Source organism: Chanodichthys erythropterus, chromosome 8, assembly GCF_024489055.1.
Source record: "Chanodichthys erythropterus isolate Z2021 chromosome 8, ASM2448905v1, whole genome shotgun sequence".
Classification (NCBI taxonomy): domain Eukaryota; kingdom Metazoa; phylum Chordata; class Actinopteri; order Cypriniformes; family Xenocyprididae; genus Chanodichthys; species Chanodichthys erythropterus.
In genome coordinates, this window is record NC_090228.1 from 7764670 (window position 1) to 7787284 (window position 22615).

The window sequence follows — 22615 nt, forward strand, 5'->3', positions numbered from 1 at the left end:
TTTGTCTGTACAAAACACTCAATAATAACGAATGCAAGGCAGAATTAATTATTCTGTTCTATTGGCATGACTGTCCTATAAAAACAGCCAAATAACTACCTTACAGCATCATAACAATGTTGAACTGAAATATTTAAACTTAATGAAAAACTTAATGAAAGCCAGGCTGGATACCTTTGGAGCCCACTGCGCCCTGTCACTGCTGATCCCTCTCTGTGCTTGTTTTCAGAAGAGCGCAATGGGATGGGGATTCTGTGTCGAATCTACTGCGACCAATGAACGCGCCGCTGCCACATCTGTCAAGCGGTCCTGACCAATAGACAGCAGCGCGAGGCGGATCTCAGGTGCGCGCCTCTGCGTCCTCGCGGCTCTGGCGCGCTGGGGAGCCGCCTGTGGCACAGAGTAGCTGTGGAAACTATGGCGACCGCGGCGTCCAACCACTACAGCATCCTTACGTCCAGCTCGGAGCCCGGCAGCATGCAGCAGACGCCGCCGCCGGCCTACAGGGACGCGCACAGCCTTCTGCAGAGCGAATACACCACCCTGCAGAGCAGCGGGAGCACGCTCGGCCACGCGCACCAGTGGCTGACGGCGGCGCTGTCTCACGGGGGAGAGGGGTCGCCTTGGCCCGCCAGCCCGCTGGGCGAGCAGGACATTAAGCCGGTGGAGGAGCTGCAGCATTCGCCGAGACAAGCGCATCTGGTGCAGCAGAGCCAGCATCACGAGGCGGGCGCTTGGCGCGCGACCACCACCGCGCATATGCCGAGCATGAGCACCTCCAACGGGCAAAGCCTGATCTACTCTCAGCCCGGCTACGGCGAGCCGGGGATGCACCACGAGGACCACCACAGCCCGCATCTGAGCGAGCACGGCCACCCGCAGAGCCTGCACTCGGACGAGGACACGCCGACCTCGGACGACCTGGAGCAGTTCGCCAAGCAGTTCAAGCAGCGCCGGATCAAGCTGGGCTTCACGCAGGCGGACGTGGGGCTTGCGTTGGGCACCCTCTACGGCAACGTCTTCTCCCAGACCACCATCTGCAGGTTCGAAGCGCTCCAGCTGAGCTTCAAGAACATGTGCAAACTCAAGCCCCTGCTCAACAAATGGCTGGAGGAGGCGGACTCCACCTCGGGGAGCCCGACCAGCCTGGATAAGATCGCCGCGCAGGGGAGGAAGAGGAAAAAGCGGACCTCCATCGAGGTGAGTGTCAAAGGGGCCCTGGAGAGCCATTTCCTCAAGTGCCCGAAACCCGGGGCGTCGGAGATCAACTCACTGGCGGACAGCCTGCAGCTAGAGAAGGAAGTGGTGCGGGTCTGGTTCTGCAACCGGCGGCAGAAGGAGAAGCGAATGACGCCCCAAAACGGACCGATGGCCGGGAACGAGGACGTGTACGGGGACGCCTCGCCTCACCACGGGGCGCAGACACCTGTTCCGTGAGAAAGGGGCGGCTTGAACATAAATCGACTGTCTCTTTGTCCCGGCCACGAGCCCGTTCGGGGCGGACCGACGGTGATGAAGCGTCTCTGTGTGTGGCACCTCCGAGGGCGCGGAGCGCGCGTGGTTGCGCGAACAATATACGGGCACGGGCGCGAGAAAACACGCTCCGAGGCGTTATACGCGCCGCGACTGAACCTAAAGAGGGAACGTAAATACACTTTTATTTAAGAGATTTCTTTTCAAGTCCGGGGATCTGTGAAAGCATCATATCACTTCCAACCGAAAGCTGTGAAAAAGGCGTCAGGGGCGCGCCATCTTCCCCTCATGACCACAAAAGGTTTATTCCTGATTGAAATGAATCCGGTGCAATGTCTGCTATTCATACTCATACAAATATTGATGACAAATGCTCTATTATTATTATTATTCTTATTATTATTATTACATATCCCCGTTATGATCACAAAATGTTTGATTGAAATGTATCTGCAATTCATTCACCTTCTTATATAAATGGCAATAATAATAATACTAACTAAACAGCTCGAAATTATTAAAATAAAGGGATCCAAATATAGGCTACTAATACATAATTTAAAAAAAAAATAAAAACAACAACAACATTAATAATACTTTTATTATTATGATAATTATTATTATTATTATTTACACTATGTACATATTATATACATATTTACATATGTAAATGTAATCAATTCTCTCAAAGTCTAATTTCGGTCACAACAAAGGCTGCCAAGTGCTGCTGTATGTTGTTCACTGGCAAAGCAGCCCGATTTCATGCAGATCACGGATTCACACTGCTGCTGCTGCAAAACAGAGGCCTGAGGAAACATTAAAACCTCCCCCAGAATCGCACAGTGCTGTGGATCACATCGAAATGTCTATTCACAAATTAAATTAAATGATACCAGCTCTTTGTAATTAACCACCCAATTGGGTTTTTCTTAACATTTTGATTGAATTTCTATAAGCATCCACCAAAAGCGCCCACGATTTGAGACAGTGTTTTTTTCTCTTCTTTTATTTTAAATCATTTTTGTTTTTTTCTGATTTGGGAAATCTAAAAGAAACCCAAATAGAATCGTATGATTGTAATATTTAATATTACAGATTAAAATAAAAAAGCTTTTCTTTAATTTCATTAATTTGTCTGGAAACGCTTCTGGCGTATAAATGTCGAGATTTAAAAACACTATATTAATAGTAATAATAATAATAATAATAATGTGAGGACAGTGTTTCTTGCCCAATTTTTATTCTAGTAACATTGTGTGATTTTGTGCGTCAGCTAAATGTATAAGCCTCAACATGTTTGTATCTGTTTGATATTTTGTGTTTCTTGTTTATCCCAAATTGATCTTTCTTTTTTAACGAGAAATACTACACCAGCTGTGTTACAATTATATGATGGCCTGCATCGAAAAACAAGGACATTGTGCGTGGATTTTGAATTTTAATTTTCTATGGCTCTGTGAATACTTGTATATTTGTGCACTTAAACTGGCACTGCCAAAGCACAAGCTGTCAGTGTGCCCTATTGAGGCCAGTAACGTCTTTGGTTTTGACAGAAAAATTGCACAGTTTTTAAAAGCCTTTTGTCATTAAATGAATACATTTTTTATATAAAGAAGTGCCTCTCGTGAATCTGTGCCCCGTGAATGAAGATCCTCAAGATAAATGGATTCACAATTTCACACATTATTTGAGCATCAAGGCTGTTGAATGTAATGTTGCCTCGGGATGAGATGATGCTGTAGGTCCTTTACAGCCCGTTGCAATTCCTTCGCTTCGATTTCTACGTGACCACGGAGGCAAATGTTTGCCATTTCACTCGTAATGAAGACGGATTAGACCGGTTCAAACGAGAGAACGGAGACCTACGTGAATATTTGATGACGCTATTCTGGTTCTAAATAGGACTCTTTTTTTAAAAAAAAAATATTCAAAATGATAACAAAATATCAAACTACTGCTACTAATAGAACATTAGTGATCTATAATATATAATTTACTAGCTTTGAAAAGATCAAATGTAGCCTATTGTATTGTTTTAACATTGGCTATTTGTATTTCCAAATATCATCGGCCATTCCGATAAATCAATTTACTGCTCCATTAATGAACAATTTTAGGAAAACGAACAAAAGCACACTAGATGTCTTGTTTATTTATATCCTATTTACTGTGTGTTTATAATGAATAGTGAATCTCAAGGCCTTGGAAATATCGACTGCCTTTAAAACCCCGCATTTGTGTGTGTGTGTGTGCCTACTTAATATTGTAGAGATAAATTTGTGACCAAAAGTGAGCTAAATATGACAAAAACTCCCAATACATCCATTTGGGGACGTCCTTATTTGTAAAAAGAAATATATATATAGGCCTATATAATAATAATAATAATAATAATAATAATAATAAACAAACGGCATAAAAATCAAGCAAACACGTTTTTTATTGTAAAAATGCAGAAAGTTTTCTGGCAGGTTTCGGGTTGGTGTGTGGGTGTGTTACGTTTTTTTATAGCTGAATATAAAAACAATAGAAGTCTCTGCAATGTCCCCATTTAGATAGTCCTCTCCACTGCGAGTATGTGCTGTGAGCGCCATCTATTGACAAAATGTGTTGGAGCAACTCTTAGTGAAACAGAAATATCTGTTTTCTTGGTCTGTTTAGACAAAGATATAGATATAAAGTCGTGGAATATGAGCTTGGCGGTGTGTTTTGCAAATATACCGTTTTAGTCACTCATCTTACCTGCGTGTTGTCAGTGCAGATTGTATCAAGAAGATTTGTAACGTTATAACCAGTGTTGTGATAAGTTACTTTTAAAAGTAATGCATTACAATATTGCGTTACTCTCTAAAAAACAATTGCACAGTTACTTAGTAACTTTGTACCGAAAGTAATGCATTACATTACATTTTCTCAAAAAAAAAAAACAAGTTATATTTTTGGCAAATGTAAAGGCTCTTCCACAACAAAAGTGAAACGAATAATCTTCAGGCCGATCACAAATGTGATGTTTATCTAAATTCATTTTTGCTTATTAGTATAGTTGAATTGGATCATGAAAGGTCAGCAGCGACGACATTAGTTAATAAAGTGAGATTAAATACATAAAGTACATTTGTTTATGTTAATATATTTAATTATTGCAAGTTTGTGCAATATTTTGAGATTGCATTTCACTGGTTTTATTCATTTTGAGGAATACTGACTCTGTATATATGTATGCTAACATGTAGTCTAGAACTGCAACATCCATCATGTTTACACAGCGCACACAACACCGCTGCACTTACTCATGATTTCTCTCAACATGGGAACAGGAGAGCTGTCAGTCAATACATGGGAAAACAAAGTGAAGTTTTTTGTTGTAAATTTAAAAGTAATGCGTTACTTTACTAGTTACTTGAAAAAAGTAATCTGATTACGTTAGTCACGTTACTTGTAATGCGTTACCCCCAATACTGGTTATAACATTCTAAAACCCATCAAGTCTTAAAGGGATAGTTCACCCAAAAATATAAAATATACTCATATACTCAACCAGAAGAAGTTGTTCTAAAGCTGTATGAATTTCTTTCTTCTGATGGACATAACCAAAGTTTTTGGTCCCCATTGACTTCCATAGTGTTTTCCCCCCTTCATAATATGGAAGTCAATGGGGACCAACAACTGTTTGGTTACCAGCTTTCATTAAAATATTTTAATTTCTGTTCAACTGAACGAAGAAACTCATACAGGTTTATTGAGGGTTGAGAAAAAAATATTTTGTGTGAACTATCCCTTTAAGTAAAAGTACATTGGCTGTGAATTTTGTGACAATAAGTTTTGTTAAGCTTGTGTTTGAGAGAAAGTTATGGTGGCACTTAAAAACTTTTGGATCAATTACTCTGGATTGCTTAAGGCTGAAGATCAACTTTAAAACTTTTGTGTTTTCCTAAACTCATAAGTTGGATTTTATTTCCTTAGAACAAACCAATGCAGATTAAAGTCACCTGATGGGTGTAACGACCTCACAGATCCGCCAATCAATCTAAAATATCAATAGCTGAATTAACTGAAATAAATAAAACCATTAAACCTAGAACAAGCACAGTGAAGTGTATAATTTATAATAATTTAGCTTTAATTTCTCTAATTAGCATCCCCCATTTGTGCCACACTTAAGGAAAGAAATGAGAGTTTTAAATAACTTCTAAATAATATGTAACTTTTAGTAAGGAACATTTAAAGAATGGACTGTAATCAGAAACCAAACATACAACCAGGTGTGTTTCATTTAATACAGCTATATTTCATGAAATATTTTGAGTATCTTTAACACATTCGCCAGACAAATTTGGTTCTTTATGTTACAATGATCATTCATGTACACAACCCCTCCCTCCCCGATATTTTGTCTAGCCCATAATAAATCCATCAGGGTCATGATACACACAACACAGACTCTGTAGTATGGCTCTAGAATCAGCACACACACCTGTGAGAAAACATGTGAGAGGTTTGAACTTTCACCTTTGCCTTTCCAGCATTATTCTATCTGTGTGTTGCCATATTTCCATCACATTTGGCATATGAGTGGGGTCGTGAATCCTGTGAGGTAAATAACCACAAGATTGTCATGTATGAGATGATAAAACTGATAAAAATGGATAAAAATTCATTTGTAATAGTAGCAAGGCCTTGAATTCTGCCCTAGTGAACATCGTCTGAAATTCATTCAGCATAATAAAACTTACAGCGTGTAAAACGTAAAGCTCTCAGAGCAAATTTTTGCAACTAAAACAGCTAGATTTTCATGAAAAAAGAATATGAAAATAATAAGAATAAGTCATTTGCGATACTTTCAAAATATAAAATTGATCATAAGCCATAAATAAAAATAAGTGGTCAAGTGGTTCAGGAATTACACGCAGTACACATAAAAAAATATAAAAAATACATATAATAATTGTTTGTTTTTAGAAACAGACAGTCTTAAATCAAGAAAAATATAAACAAATAAGTAAACAAACATCTTAAGAAAGAATATGATAGTTTTAATCAGATTGACTGCCAATTTTAATGGCATGCAAACCCTTTTCAAACAGTATAGCCGTTTTCAGTTAGTGAACCCTATGTTTGTATAAAAAAAATTTCACACACATTTTCTAATAATTTTGGCGAATTTGTTGTGTTTGAACAAACATCAGATAAGTACATTTGCATTTAAAGGGCGTAAAAATGGTGAGACACTTTCCATTCTTTCTTATAAGAGCTCGACATAGACAGGATTACGTTCAAGATATTAAAAGGGCATTTGTGGTAACAGGAAGGATGTGTGTATGGCACAGCAAGATACAGATTATATCTCACTACGGAACAGAAAAAACATAAGTCTCCCGTCTTGGATGTGTCATTCGTTGTGCATCAGCCCCTGGGAGATCATTCCTGCCAGTGTATTCATGTGTAACGATGACTCAGTGACTCAGTCATGCAGCAGATGGACACACACACACACACACACACACACACAGGCTTTAGCTGTGTGTCTCCATCTGTATTGTGTTATGTGCCTCCCTTCTGTTATCGCTGCATTTGAGTAACACTGCTGCATTACCGGGCTATTCTGTTCTATTATTCTCCTGTGTTTTCTGTCATGTCAATGTAAGCCATGATTCAGTGCACAGGGGGCGCTATTGCACAATCACAGATACCCATCCGAAGTGTTTGCTGTTCGACAAACACAAATTATGTTTTACCTACACATTCAGCACAGCTGCACGCATATATGTGTGTTTCATGACTGATAAACACTTCAGTACGGTTATGCTGCGCAACAAACTTCCGTATTCTGTAAAACAGGTTGCATCGCTTCCGGTTTAGGTCTTTTGTGTGTGCTGTTTTACTCAAGACGCCTTCAAAAGAGTTTTTTTTTATTCTCACTAACATTCGGATATTATAATTGAATAAAACGTCAACAATAAATATAATTAGCTAGGTTAGCTGATTACCTTAAAAGTCCATAGATAAATCGCCGTCAGTTCATGCTGTTAACACTTTGTCCGACAAGCGGATGTGATGAGACCTGTTTTCCTGTTTGTTCATATGATAAACATTTACATTTTTTTTTTTTTTTGTAACTGTAAACACACTGTGAACCCCAAATAAACAAATTTTATCAATTTTATATGTATATTCGCAATGAATAATTCACCCAAAAAACAAATAATCTGTAGCTACCAATGCCATTTGAAATCACAGACGTTTAACATCGCGTCATGTGTAAAGTTAAAGTCGACATAATGCATAAGTTGCGATTGTTTTTTCTTCTCTATTGTGATGTATATCTGAAGAATATATAGACAAAATGTAGGGTGGGACTTGATTTTGTCCATGGGGAATTGATTGTATGGTTGTGGTTTGCTATTGGTCGAACTCATGTGAGTGACAGGTTGCCCCTCCCTCGCGCCAGTAAACACGTCATCAGAAGAGAAGAGATGTTGCTGCAAGAGGGAGGGGGGAAGTTATTTTGATTAAAAATTAAGCACATATGAATAAAAAAAAAGTAATAATGTGCAAAAATAAATCATTTATAATAAATACTGCAATATTCCATAAAAATAAATATTGTCAATTTTTTTTCACTATAAGAAAAAAACAAACTTTGATTCAGTTGTCTACGTTAAACAGTAAATTTCATAATTTTCCTTTTTGGGGGGTGAATTATTCATTAATGCTTTGCATAATTATGGAAAGTTTGCTGCAACGGTTTGAGAACATAAAAAAAATCAGCTGATTTCTGGTCAAACATCGCAATAATAATTCATAAATTTTCTTGCTTTGCTTTTTCATAACACACTTCATAGTTTTGACCGAATAAAACTGGACATGAATTTTAGATGGACTATGAAATATTGTGCTGCCTAAATTAGTCAAGGTGTTTCAATTAATAAGTATCTACACATTTCAATCATCACCTAAAAACCTTCTTTCTGTCTGACTACCCGTATAATAATAATAATTCCCAGGATGTAAGAAATAACAAACACACATGGTAAATGGGAGGTGGTCACATGTAATGATGTCATTCTGATGATTCCGAGCACTGTGATGATGTCACACTGCGGGAGGAGTGATTCAGCTGAAGCGTCATTCACTCCTTTTAATTTTCACTCCATCCATTTTTATTATTCTGTTTGATGGTTTTTCTTCCTGTTGATCAGGATTCTCTCTGGCCTGGCCTTTCCTCGTTTAATAAAATCCTCTCTTTCGTCAGATAAAAATTGTCAGAATGCTTTTCCCATTTGCTTTATTGCCATCCCTCGCTCAGAGTCGCCACGTCACCATGATAACATCTTCATTTGACCAGCCCTTCTTCCTCTGCTAAAGGGCATTTGGGAGAACAAAGGGGCGGGACCCGTGCAGATACATCATAAAGGGGGTGTGGTTATCACTTCAACTGCTCCATTTCCGAGCATTCTGTGTCCATGTCAGAATCAAACAGAGAGCGTCCGGTGATGTCGCTGTCCGGCGACGGGGTGTTGTGGTGCGACAGAGAGCTGTCCTGCTCCTGGAAGCTGCCGCTGCGCGAATAGAGACCCAAATCCGGAAGCTGGGAAGGAGAATCCGGCTCCTCGCTCAGTCCATCGTAGTAAAGGTCGTCGACATCCACAAACCACTCTGGCCAGAATTTCCGGCGGATTCGCTCACAGTACATGGCCAGGTTGATGAACTCACCTGCACAGAGTCAGTTCAGTCAGTTCATATGCTCAAAACACATTAATGTACATTATATTCTCATACAAAAAAGCATAAGTTAATGCCCTTACCTTTGATTAACTGTTCCGGACGTGTCCCAGGGAGAGTCCACATGGCTTGAGCAAGATGACCAAATACAGCAGCATCTACTGTGGAAAGCTTCGGGCCCATTAGATACTTTTTATCGCCTGTGCAAGAAATTATCATCAAATTGAATTATATAATACAATAGAATAGTTTTTATGTTTTTTAGGGGGCGTTTACATCACAAAGTTTTCAACAAAAAAACTGAAAACTTTTTTATGCGTTTTGGTCACTCATTTACACGACAATGGCGTTGGATGCTTGAAAATGCAAACTTTTGAAAGAGTCCTTCAAAGTGCAAGTTATTGAAAATGAAACCGTTATGATCTCCGTGTAATCTACAAAAACATGAATTTGTGAAAATGGAGACATGCACATGCATATTACATGTTCAGTCTATAGGCGCAGTGTTTCTTTACAAAGTGACATCGCCAACTACTGGTCTGGCATGCATAATGCAGCTTTTTATTCATTTTCACCGATCCATGCGAATGGGGATCTTTTGACTACACAAAAGAAAAACTTTTCCATTCTTAATGCATTGTTGTCGTGTAAACGTGTCCTTAATGTGTTTTCTGTTTGGTTGCTATGATATTCTGGTCTCTGCATATGGCTCAAGAGAATTTGTTGGCCATTTATCAAAATCTAAATAGTTTATCTCTCCTCAACAAGCCATTTGATCATTCTTGTCCATACCACAAATTTTAAGCAATAGTAATTCACCTCTAATGAACAAATATTGACATTTCCACACTTAAATATATAAATCATACTCATATAAAATGTCATAATTCACCAGTAGTAAAAGTATGATCTGACTGAAGGATTATGCACTTCAAAAAAAAGTGTTTTTTGTCTTGTTTTACATTAAAAATGTCTAAAAATTCTTAAATCAAGACATTTATTTGAGAAGGAAAATGATATTAAGTTTATGCTTGAAGCAAGAAAAAATGTCAGTCAATGGGTTAAGAAAATCTTGAATTACCCCATGTAACATCCTAAATCATTCTGAAGTAAATGTGTCTTGATTAAGGAGTGTTTAGATGTTTGTACTGGAGCACAAGACAAAAATACTGAATAAGTGAATAAGACATTTTTTGCAGTGTGAAAGCAAGACTTAGGCTTACTGAGCACTAGAGGGCAGCACAGATCCATTGCTGCATTGTTTTGTAACCTGTTTCAAAAGCTCTGAACTCTCCAGATTGATCTAGAACAGGGACGGGCAAACTGGTCACTGTCCAGCAGAGATTTGCTCCAACCCTAATTATCAAACACACCTGAACAAGCTAATCAGTGTCTTCAGGAATAGTTTTATCAGGGTTAGAGCTAAACTCTGCGGGAAAGTGGCCCTCCAGGACTGAGTTTGCCCATCCCTGATCTAAAATTATCTAATAATTCACTAAGAATGATTTAGACTAAATCACTAAAATGTCATAAATCCTTTCAATAAAGCACATAAATCGTGCCTCAGACATTCAAAACATACCAAGGAACGTGGCAAGAGTGCGCATGTCTTTCTCCATCAGAGTGTAAACATCCTCTTTGGAGAAGCGTCCGATCCCGTGTCCGTACATCTCTCTCTTCACGATGCCACCGTTCACCTGACTCAAGATCCACCTGAGCAGGTCACTCAGCGGCCCGTTTGTGGCTAACATCTTCTGCGTCTCCTCCACATTGTCCACCCACTGACAGTATGCTATTGTCCTAAAGCAAAACACACATCACCACATCTCATCTTGATTATCAACACATTTTAGTTGTTCAAAGAACAAAATCCTACTTAACCCTACAGAGCTTACTGTATCAAATTTGATACACAAATTCTAATCTGCCTTGTGTCATCTGATTGATAGTTTATGCTTTTTAGCAAGTAAAAGACCTTTGGGTATAATTGTAAAAACATCCCCCTTCAGGCCATGGTACATGTGACTTTTTGCTGTGAAATCTGTACTGATTTTATAAAGTAAACATAAGAATAACTTCAGATGAACACTATCTGGACTGAATCAACTTAGGTTTACTTGATTATCCATACATATTTTTTTTAGATAAATCATGTTAAAAAGTGAGAATCAAATATGATACATCAGGCTTTTGAGGAACGTTTATTTGTTTTATCGTTTTAACATTTTATCTCTCAATCATCATTGTATTGTATTGGAAACTACAGAAATTGGATCATAAAACAAGGCATTTAAATATCATCTTACAGAGACATAAACAGAGCGACAATTGACATTCATATGCTCTTTACGTAAGTAGTTTGCTAAACTGTTATAAAGATATCAGATTTATATTCCAAGCCACCATCTTTGATGCTCATATAAATAACATCTGCATATTTTTGCTCAGTTTGGGCCTCTAAATAAAACTCAGGTGTTTTCCTCCATATTCTAACTATATCATATACTATATGAGCCTGATGTATCAAATATGATACTCAACAAGAACACATATGTATATATATATATATATATATATATATATATATATATATATATATATATATATATATATATATATATATATATATATATATATATATATATATAAAGTTTTTTCTGACTATTTTATATGTCAGGCTTTACAGGGTTAAAGGGGACCTATAATGCCCCTTTCACACAATGTAATATAAGTCTCTGGTGTCCCCAGAATGCATCTGTGAAGTTTCAGCTCAAAATACCCCACAGATCATGATCATTTGTTATTGGTTGTCAAATTTGCCTCTATTTGTGTGTGAGCAACAACACACCGTTTTTGTGTGTGTCCCTTTAAATGCAAATGAGCTGCTGCTCCCCGCCCCCTTTCCAGAAGAAGGTGGAGCTTTAACAGCTTGGCTTCGGTTGCTCAACAACAACAAAGCTGGAAAAATGACGATTATCAGTAACGTGTTCAACCTTACATTGTTCAAACCGGAGTCGGACACTGATGGAGAGACTCAGGAAGAAGTTACAACTTTTAGAACGAAACTGGACGTTTCTGAACGGTTAGTGGATAAATTTATGCAGTTGCTGTGGAGTTGATCAACTCATCGACTAGCATGTGCCGTCATGTTAATCTTTTGTGCAAATCCAGCATTGAATTGACCCTCGTTTGTGAAGCAATCCGGCTTAAAATGACAGCATGGCAACAACACTCTACCACAACAACTCTTCCAGAATATAATAAAGAATTGACGAATGTTGTTCAGATACCAGATCATGATGTGGAAGAAAACCAGCTCAGTCTCACCAGTAGAAGTGTTCCTCCACCATTTTGGTGATGGCACGTGAGATGGCTTTCTCCTGAGGACTCAGGCTGGAGTTGAGGTTCACGCCGAGCTTCTCCTCCAGGAAGTCGATGATGAACTCAGTCCCGCACACCTGCTCCTTATTATACGCGATCCAAGGCATCTTCCCTTGTGGAGACAACTTCCCATCGAAGTAGTTCTGAGGAGAAAACAGTTTGAAAAACACCCAAACATCCATTCAGAACACAATCTCAGACATCGTATTTTGATACCTGGTAGGGAAGGTCCGCCATGCGCAGGTAGGTTTCTATCTTCAGGCAGAAGGGAGACAGGCTTGGGACTCCAGTTTTGGGCCGGGCAAACTGATGCAGAATGATGGTGTCTTCAGAGTCCAACTCCTGTTCTTTCCTAAAAGTTCATCAAATTATCAATTGTTGCACTGGAAACATCAAGTTCAGAGTTCATTCTTCAGTGTTTTCTATCTGCAGGATTTAGTCGCTGTCCACTTAGCTAGTGCTGAAATTCATTGAAGCATCATAGTCATTAGCTTTCTCCCTTCAGTTTTGTTCTTATATGTTTAAACTTAAAGGGATAGTTCACCCAAAAATGAAAATTATCCCATGATTTACTCACCCTCAATCTTATTTCAGACGAACACAATTGGAGATATATTTAAAAAATATCCTCCATTATGCATCCATCCATCATAAAAGTAATCCATACGGTGGAAATCCATACACCTAACATGGCTTGAGGGTGAGTAAATCATGGGATAATTTTTGGGTGAACTATCCCTTTAAAACAATGAATCATATGTTATTATATTTGTGTAATGCATGTCTGAATCAGTAGTTCATGTGAATTGAATAACAGCCAGACCTCATGTAACCTGAGAGGTTTTGCTGAGGACTAACAGCACTGGCATGTCTGCAAAGGTCAGAGACGAAGCAAAAGCACAGAATTAAACCCAATCCACTATGTCTGATCACTAAATTGACGGGTCGCTATTTACACAGTCTCACAAGGGGTCGATAAAGGTCATTCTGTCACATCACAATAACACAAGCAGACATTATCCTCTAGGCCTGCAACTGTGCCCTTGAAATAGCACCCATCAACATGTCAACATTCATGCTTTAGACAAGGAAATAAATAGCATCCTATTCTTGCGTCCTGCTCAAAATGCATTGAGTTAGCAGGTATTCATTCATTCTTCCTCGGAGGAGGATAACAAATGGACTGCACTGCACTGTGTTGACTTGTCCAGGATATTAATTTAGCTCATTTTCCTTTTCTAAAAGACCCTGTTCATGGCCCCTCTCAGCTCCATCCAAGAGAATTCCCTGCAAATGCGTAGAATAGATAGATAGATAGATAGATAGATAGATAGATAGATAGATAGATAGATAGATAGATAGATAGATAGATAGATAGATAGATAGATAGATAGATAGATAGATAGAATCTGCATATAATCCATAATACCTAATGACAAGCAGCTCGTGTAGCAAATAGGCAGCGGCGGCGAGCAGCGCGCCCCCGGTGATGTATAGTGTTTTCCTCCACCAGGAGTCGGAGCCTAAAGCAGACATGATCCCTCCGTACTCCTGCAGCGGGTAGGCGATGATGTACCCATACAACGAAAGATGCTCGTCGGAGCCGCACAAGCTGAACGAGAAGCTCTTGTTCCGGCTAAGTTCAAGCGCGCAGGAAGGGCTCCAGGCGAATCCGACGCGCCAGTACATCCTCTCTCTCCTCTATCCGCCCTTCGGCCCGTTGTGGGTTCGACAGGGGAGGCTTCATCAGTGCCGCAGGGTGGCGGTGGTGAAGATGAGGGTGTCAGAGGGTCTTAGGACGAACGGGTGAGGAGCAGCAGGGGGCATGTCGCCTTCTGATGCTGTCCGTCCGTCCCTGCGATGGGGTCGGCATCGGTCCGCAGCCGCTCGCCGCCGCTGTTTACCGCACAGCTGAGCGCGTTGCGTCACCAGGGGGCGGGGATGCTGATGCTGCGAGGGGGCGCGCAGATTCAGAAATTGTCCACTCTCATTGGTCAGTTTTGATGCTGTAACAGAGTTTGATAACAACACTTTTATAATAGCTCATAACATGAAATTATATATCAGTAATACAACTATCCCAACAGATTAGAAGGGATCATTATATGTTTTATTTACACATGTATTATGTCTATAAATACATATAAACGTAAATGTCTAATAAGAAGTGGAATGCTCAAAAATGCCTAAATGATGTCCTTGCACTATATAACAAATATAATTATATATTATATATTTATATATTTTATATATGTATAAAACTGAGGTTAGTCACCTTTCAGCATATATATATATATAAGAATATATGTATATGTGTGAATATATGCACACATATACATATATTCACACATATACACATACATTATGTATATGTGTGTGTGTGTGTGTATACATACATATACACATATACATTATATATATATATATATATATATATATACATACAAATATATATCATATATACACATATATATATACATATATACACATATACATTATATATATATATATATATATATATATAAATACATATACAAATATATATCATATATACACATACATATTATATATATATATATTATATATACACATACATATGTATATATATATATATACACATATATATACATACATACATATACATATATATACACATATATATCATATATATTATATATATACATATATATATATATTCATTCTATATAGTCTATATATATTGCATATAAAAAAATGTTTGAGTTTTTAAATGGCAAAAAAAATGCAAAGTATTTGCTAGGACAGCTGAATTAACACATACTTAATACATTCACTGTTAATATAAAAAAACAAAATATTTTACTCTGAACCTAAAACAAAAAAGATCAGACTACTTTTTTTTTTCAACAGCAGCTTTATTCAATAAGGCTTCCGAGCTCTGTTATAGACACAAAAAATAAAACAAAAACGAAAAAACAATGAGATAACACTCCAAGCCCTCTCACCCCCACAGTTCTCACATCAAATATATTTACAGGCAAATAATACATACATGGTGCCACATTTATGCTCGAAGGGCAACACTCCCGCAGCACTGTTAAACATAGGACCACAGTGAGAGACGAAGCAAAAACAAATGCCATTCTGAACACAGCAAAACATCTACTTATGGTAAAATCTTTTGAAAGTCTTTCCGCAAATAGTTACGTGTCCCTCAAACAATTGATGTAATGCTGATGGGAACTGATAACCACACCCAAGATGGAGATCCTCACTGCCTCAATTAATCAATACATTTCTGTCCAAAACCCACAAGATATTGGCTTGTCCTCCATTAAACTTGATGAATACATCAATTCAAAACAACAAAATGAAAGCAAAAGAAACAGCAATTGGGTAATGGCAAATACACGTAGCATAATCATACAGTAAATTTATAATAAGACAAAAATAATTTTAAAAAGTCAAGGGCTATATAAGGAAAGCATATTTACAAATGCATTTTGGGAGCTTATTGTGATCAACTCAACTATCTGTGTCACTTGTGCATTCTGACTCTCATCCACACACGTGTCAAAGAAAATGTATCCAATCAGGATTTGATTACACAGTACAAGGGTTCAAAAAGATCGCTGTCACATAGCCCTGTGGCCAATCAGTTTACAGACAGCCACTTTGTAGAAAGGACTGATCCATTTCCCTGAGGAATACAAACTGTGATATGGTCAACGAGAGGCACGCATACAAATACATTTGCAATTAAACACACTCACTCTCTCTTTCTTCATCACTCTCAGACACAGAAAATGATCAAGTTTTCTTTGTTCCCAAAGAGCATCCGTTGAAAGAAAGCTTCATGGGACTTTTCAAGGAAGTCAGGATCATCAACTTACAAGATCTGGGAAAACAGCACCTCTCTTAATCAATGCGTTTGTGTGGGTTTGTGTACATAACATTCAACACTACAGCCTTAAGCCTGGCAACAGACTCTAAATCAAAGCAGATTTCCTATAGGTGAGCAGTCTGCTTTCCTCCTGCTCCCAGAATGATACGGGCTGCTCTGATTGGTGGAAGGAAGGAGGTGGCATCATTCTATCTGCTCTGATTGGTGGAAGAACCCAGAGAAAAGGAAAGAGAGGACGCGTGTGCCAGGAATCTGTTTCCCCACGGTCATAAAACGATGTGCTTGTGAAAAGCAGCATTCAAATGTGCCAAAATGTGCTGTGTTTGCCTCCCCGAATCACTCTGCCTCAGGTCCTTCAGCAGGTGGTGCTCTAGGACTGACTGTAGGAGCTGTTTTGACTCCCGTTTGAGCTCTGGTCAGTCTCACTGTATTAAAAAGGGCAAGAAAATACAAGTGCAAGAGAGTGAGATGAGATAAAACAGGCTTAATAAAAGAAAATATTTTAAAAATCATTTTCAGTAATTGAAACAAAGCTATAATAAAATAATAAGTTTAATAATAATAATTATAAATAATAATAATAATAAATGTATATAAATATTAATTATTAAAAATGTTGCCTGGACAACTAACTAACAAAATAAAATAAGTTTAAGTTAAAGAACTAAAACTAATAATTCAATAAAAATGAAAGATATACAGAGGGGAAAAAAAAAAAAAAAAAATCACATTACAAAAACTCTAAAATTAAACTGAAAACATAAAATTTTAATAAACAAAGTATATAAAGAATACTAAACTAACACTAGTCTTTAAATGCACAAATTGTCAAAATTCTGTCTGAAAGCATGCTTGTAAGTGTTATAAAAAGTATAGAATTGTACTATAATTATCTAGGACACATTTTTAAGAATTTAAAAGGGGCAGTAAGCGATTTCTGAGAAATATTGTTTATATTTGAAATCAACCCAAACTAACACTCCCCCTCTCTTCATCACTCCGCCCCCAAATGCACGGATGGATGACTCTTTATCAAAGATAAAATGGTGCTCAGTCCGATCCACCTTCAACAGCATTTCATAGAAATGGCTTACCGCACTTTTAAGAACTGCAAAGACCTTATGGATATCTAGTGAATGAGCTCATTTCAAATAAAGAGTAATGATATTAGCATCTTTTTACAGTTTCTCTTAGCAGTGGTGAAATAAATGATAACACCATGCTATTTCCATTTTAATTAAAATACTGTTGTGTGATTTTGATAACCGAGGTGTCAAGCGATTCATTCGCTGCAGGCTATCGTACCTGTTAGGAGGGGGTTTGGGTTTGGGCACCTTGTTGAGCACAGCAGCCATTTCCTTTCTATCATCAAAGTTCTTCCACTGGTCATAGAGTTTCAGTATCACCCTGATGATCTCCAGGATCTGTTGCAGAAAAGCTCCAATGTTAATGTACACTCACTTGGGGGATAACATCCACGGAAAGACAGCTGAATGTGTCTTACCTTCTCCATGTCAACAGACAGCTCAGCAAACCACTGCCTGGCATCTTTCTGCTGTACCACACATGCCACATGCAGGCAGGCTGGAGAAGGAAGGAGACAGTATCTGTAAGTCCGCTCACCAGTACGTGACAATTTGTTATGCAGCGATTCAGATCTAAAACTTCAAGTTTTCTGCTGGCTTGCAAGAATAACCCTGTCAGAATGAGTGTAAAAAGTTTTTTCTTACCAAGTGCAATCATAAATGGAGGATAAAGCAGACACAGGTCCGTTCTGTAGGTGTCATTCACTATCCTCCTACAATCACATCAGACATTCATGTTCACTTATCCAGCTTATTTTGCAACACGGAAGTTAATGTCATTGTAGGTAAATAACTAGAAGACCAAAAAACTGTAAAGCTATTTGTACTACAAAGTGATGTGTTTATGATTATGACAACACATTAAAATAATATAAGAAATAGTTTGCAATAACTGGAAAATAAGCTTAAATAACTGGAAGCTAATGACACCGGACACCTCACACATTCTACAAATGGCCACACACGGACCCCATGATTTTTAGTGGCATACTGCAGTATTTATTATAAATGGTTAATGGGTGCACATCATTCTTTTTTTAATTCATACGCCCACCCTACACTTTTTCTTGATCAAGAAGCCGTTTCACTTGGATATACGTCATAATAGGGAAGAAAAGACTATCGCAACTTTCGATTCATGACTTAAAAATAAGGTGGTTAGAAACCAGAAAGCTTTTTTTTTTTATCAGTATAAAGCAGGGGTCGGCAATCTTTGGCACGCGGGGTAAACGTAGGTACAAAAGCAAAAGCGAGAGAGGTGTTTTATTAAGTTAGAAGACATAAATAATATTAAAGTGTGAGATTTAAACTATGCAAGTCAAAGAAAGCAAGCAGCTGACAAACCACTGCTTCAGTGGAAACCAATGGAAAATTGCTTCAGAAATACTTAAAGTTCTGCACTATTTCTATGTTACAAATCAAAAAAGTACATTTGTGATCGATCAAGTAATGTTTGAATGTTTAATTTTTGAACTTCTAAAATATGGTTGTGTGCATTTATAAATTTAGGCGGGGGTATGGCACATTGAATAACTAGGAAGCCTAAAATGGCCGACACCTAGTATATAGTCTGGTCTAATTCTACATTTAGACAGCTTTATATTGACATATAAAGAAAAGTGAACAGTGGTTGTTTGTTTCGTCGTGCTGTCTGAAGCCACACACACTCCTCACCAAGCCAGCGGCAGCAGCATGTCCTCCTGACCCATGTCTTGCACATACTGCAGTAACGGCCTGTAAGGGTGGTACACGATCAAACAGCAGTCCTAAAATAAAACAAAGCCAAACATCCATGAACACATGCTGAGAACAAACACCTAAACATCCTTCTGAAGAAGAAACTATACCAACCATGAGCTCCAGTAAGTAGAATTCACACTCCAAAATCTAGAGAAACAGAGAAAGGCATGAGTTCACTGTGAAATCCTCGCACTAACACGTTATGTGGACTAATTATCATCTTTCCCATTACGGTGATCCATAAACGTTCCTCCAGCACTCTAGACAGCCAAGATGTTTCCCTTACAACACCTGACCAGTGGCACGCTGACCAAATAACACTTATCACCAGCCCGAGACATGAGTTGACAAAACCAGAAGCCATTTATCACAATAATGAGACTTTCCTACGAAGGTGTTGGGAGCGTGAGGAATGTCACTCCTGATTGGGTGTCAGAAACTTGGTGACACTGAAGGCCGAATCATCACAGCACACACAATCTCAGACTCTTGGCAAGCGTTTCCATCATATGAATCAGACAGTTACAAGAAGTTATTATCTAGATATCTAGTGGCGCTGTCAGATTTCCAAAATCTTGATCTGGAGCAGTAATTCTGGTATCGCTTTATTTAACAGTGTCATCCTTGTTACACATGTTATAATTACATGCAAAGAAACCCTAACCCGAACACGTGAAGTCAATTAATATTAATCAGTACTTGAATGCATAATTAGACTGTAACAAAGACATCTTAAAATAAAGTGAAAAAAATAGTTTGTTCAGCACAAACTATTCTCAGACTTGGACTGCAATATCAAGGCCATCTGGTACAACTCGCACTCGGTTACATGCCAGATCAGTGTCTCATCAGTTTTCTGGTGTAGAAAGCACAGGAGTTTGACTCACATGATTCATTCTGAAGGGAAACTCCTTTGGAAAGGCATAAGAGAACCTTGTTTTCACTGTTACAAAAAGAAAATGAAAAAATAAAATCAGCAAAAACATTCTATTCTCATTCTATTCTATGAAATGATTACATGAGTAAAGACCAAGAACAGATAAGTCAGCATGCCAAACATTTCTGATACTGAAGGAATTTGGCAATTATGGCTAAAACAAAGTTTCATTATATGCTGATTTACACTTTATATTAATCTCTGAACATCATAAGCAAATATATCTGTACAATTCAGCTTTAGAGAACTAAAAAAAAACTTCTAGCACTTATATATTTCTGTAGTGATATCTGCTGCAGTTTGTTGAGTTTGTAAAATATAAATCACTTACACACAGACGTTGCTGCTGAAATAAGGCGTGTGTTCGAAACAACACCAAATTCCTGTCAGGGACAGAATTTCCATTGATCAAAATTCAAATATGATGCATCTTTCAATAGAATTTCCTATACTGAGACAGTGTTTACCTCTACTTTAGAGGCCAGAAATACACATGTAGGGGCCATTAGCACAGGGTCTATGCTCTTCAGAGAGTACCTGAAAACGAGACAAGAGTTTACTTCAATCTATCAAAAATAGAACGGCTATCATTCTAGATCATGAGTATCAATCTGTATGGAGGAAATGAATGCTGTAACCATAGCAATGACCCACTCACCTGGCATAGAAGCGCTTAAAGTAGACAGTTGCTGTGGCGATGACCTGCTGCCTGAGTTTCAAGTGTTCTCCCAAGGCTTGAATCACTGCCATGAGATGACAAATTAAACCATGTAAAGTGTTTAAAGGAAAGGTTTATTCCTATAACTTTTAATTAACATTGCCTTATAAATATATATATATATATATAAATAAATATTTTCCTATACTGATATATAGATATATTTAGATATATATAAATAGCTAAATAAAAAAAATAAAATAAAAAATATATATATATACACATACTTACATATATATATATATATATATATATATATATATATATATATATTATATATATATATATTATATATATATACTTATATAATATGTATATTAAATATAATATATACATATATAAGTATATATTATATTTAATATACATATTATATAAGTATATATATATATATATATATATATATATATTTTTTTTTTTTAGATATTTATATATATATAAATATATCTATATATCAGTATAGGAATATATCTATCTATCTATCTATCTATATATATCTATCTATATATATATATCTATATATATATCTATCTATATATCTATCTATCTATAGCTAAATATATAGAAGTAGCTAAATAAAACCTGAAAATGTACATTAATGCTCTACTGTAGCCTTAACAGTCGTTAAGCAAATCTTAAAATTTCTGTATATGCATATATGAATATTATATTGCATATACAGTCTATAAATGCAGTCACATTCAGAACAGGCCTCTACATTTCAGTTAGACAGGAAGATTATAATTCATCTCCAAACCATTGGCAAAAAATATCTGTAGCTTCCAGTACTCCTCTTCTGTGAGGAACTTGAGATCTTTCTGTCTCTCCTTCATCAGATCCTGTTTGTCCAGAACCCACTGTAGGCTGGTGGGAATAAGCACATCAAATACTTTAAATTTAGAAGTCATAAATGAATACTAGCACACCAATCAACACAGCAGCATTGCAGTGTATATTTAATAAACTCTTAACGTCAAAGAACAAATAATCAATCATATCAAAACTTCATATGCGCATCAAAACATCACAACACTATACTAATTAAGTCTTAATATCAAATAATGGGATGAAAATAAACTCATGCCTTCAATAACACACATTTATCCAAATTATTCATAAATTATATTTGTTTTTTTTTTTTTAGCCAGTCGGCTAAAGCTAATAATCCAGAGATTTATAATGTCTAAACAATAAAAGTAAATGAATCTAGCTTCTATTCTTTATCATGGCATTAACCGAGATTTGGTAAACAGTTCGCTTTAATCAGCCAAATCCATTAATTTTAACGTTTTTATTTCTGTTCAGCTTCGGAGCAACACCTCTGGAAATACCTTTAATGCCCTCGATTTATGTCACAAAACACGTCTCTACTTACTAATGTGAACTCTGCCAGAAGTTCCCTGCCATCTTGAAGTGTTTGAGGTAGAAAATAACCCTTAATGTGATGTTAAATTGTGTTTAAATGAAACGATGCTCTGATTAAATCAGACGAGGAGCGCGACACAAAAAACACTCCGTAGAATTTCAATGTGCAAAAGAAAACTGTCCGGGAGGAAGCAAACTGACACATTAGTTCCGGACAGATTCCTGCGCTCTTCTTGTTTTACATATTCGAGTTTATTAGTAAATAAATACCTTTGAAATAATATAATATAATATAATATAATATAATATAATAT

The 22615-nt window shown here is 37.3% G+C and overlaps 3 protein-coding genes across 3 annotated transcripts; 1 reads left to right on the forward strand and 2 right to left on the reverse strand.

Annotated features, from left to right (window-relative positions):
• Positions 1–402: 402 nt before the first annotated feature.
• pou3f2a (POU class 3 homeobox 2a) lies at positions 403–1437 on the forward strand. Its single transcript, XM_067390923.1, has one exon. The coding sequence runs from the start codon at positions 418–420 to the stop codon at positions 1435–1437; it is 1020 nt and encodes a 339-aa protein (XP_067247024.1). The 5' UTR covers positions 403–417.
• Positions 1438–8899: 7462 nt separating this feature from the next.
• On the reverse strand, positions 8900–14465 carry faxca (failed axon connections homolog, metaxin like GST domain containing a). The gene is made up of 6 exons (XM_067390924.1): positions 14006–14465; positions 12793–12928; positions 12523–12719; positions 10778–10995; positions 9279–9395; positions 8900–9186 (listed from the first exon to the last, which is right to left on the reverse strand). The coding sequence occupies exons 1-6, from the start codon at positions 14263–14265 to the stop codon at positions 8900–8902; spliced, it is 1215 nt and encodes a 404-aa protein (XP_067247025.1). The 5' UTR covers positions 14266–14465.
• A 1005-nt stretch (positions 14466–15470) lies between these two features.
• On the reverse strand, positions 15471–22450 carry ccnc (cyclin C). Its single transcript, XM_067390925.1, has 12 exons — positions 22312–22450; positions 21694–21800; positions 20880–20964; positions 20689–20758; positions 20553–20604; positions 20172–20227; positions 19396–19431; positions 19219–19310; positions 18190–18257; positions 17964–18043; positions 17765–17883; positions 15471–16884 (listed from the first exon to the last, which is right to left on the reverse strand). Exons 1-12 carry the CDS (start codon positions 22341–22343, stop codon positions 16830–16832), a joined length of 852 nt encoding a protein of 283 aa, XP_067247026.1. The 5' UTR covers positions 22344–22450; the 3' UTR covers positions 15471–16829.
• Between the last annotated feature and the right edge of the window lie 165 nt (positions 22451–22615).

What these genes read in the sequence shown, in the direction of transcription:
- ccnc (XM_067390925.1), bottom strand. Translation starts at nt 22,343, where the DNA reads ATGGCAGGGAACTTCTGGCAGAGTTCACATTA. An exon ending in ACAGATATTTTTTGCCAATG is followed by an intron (nt 20,965 to 21,693) that starts GTTTGGAGATGA and finishes ATCTCATGGCAG; the next exon opens with TGATTCAAGCCTTGGGAGAA. An exon ending in TGTCTGTTGACATGGAGAAG is followed by an intron (nt 17,884 to 17,963) that starts GTAAGACACATT and finishes TTTCTGCAACAG; the next exon opens with ATCCTGGAGATCATCAGGGT.
- pou3f2a (XM_067390923.1), top strand. Translation starts at nt 418, where the DNA reads ATGGCGACCGCGGCGTCCAACCACTACAGCATCCTTACGTCCAGCTCG.
- faxca (XM_067390924.1), bottom strand. Translation starts at nt 14,265, where the DNA reads ATGTACTGGCGCGTCGGATTCGCCTGGAGCCCTTCCTGCGCGCTTGAA. An exon ending in CACGAGCTGCTTGTCATTAG is followed by an intron (nt 12,929 to 14,005) that starts GTATTATGGATT and finishes ATGAACTTTTAG; the next exon opens with GAAAGAACAGGAGTTGGACT. An exon ending in TGGCGGACCTTCCCTACCAG is followed by an intron (nt 12,720 to 12,792) that starts GTATCAAAATAC and finishes TTTTCTCCTCAG; the next exon opens with AACTACTTCGATGGGAAGTT.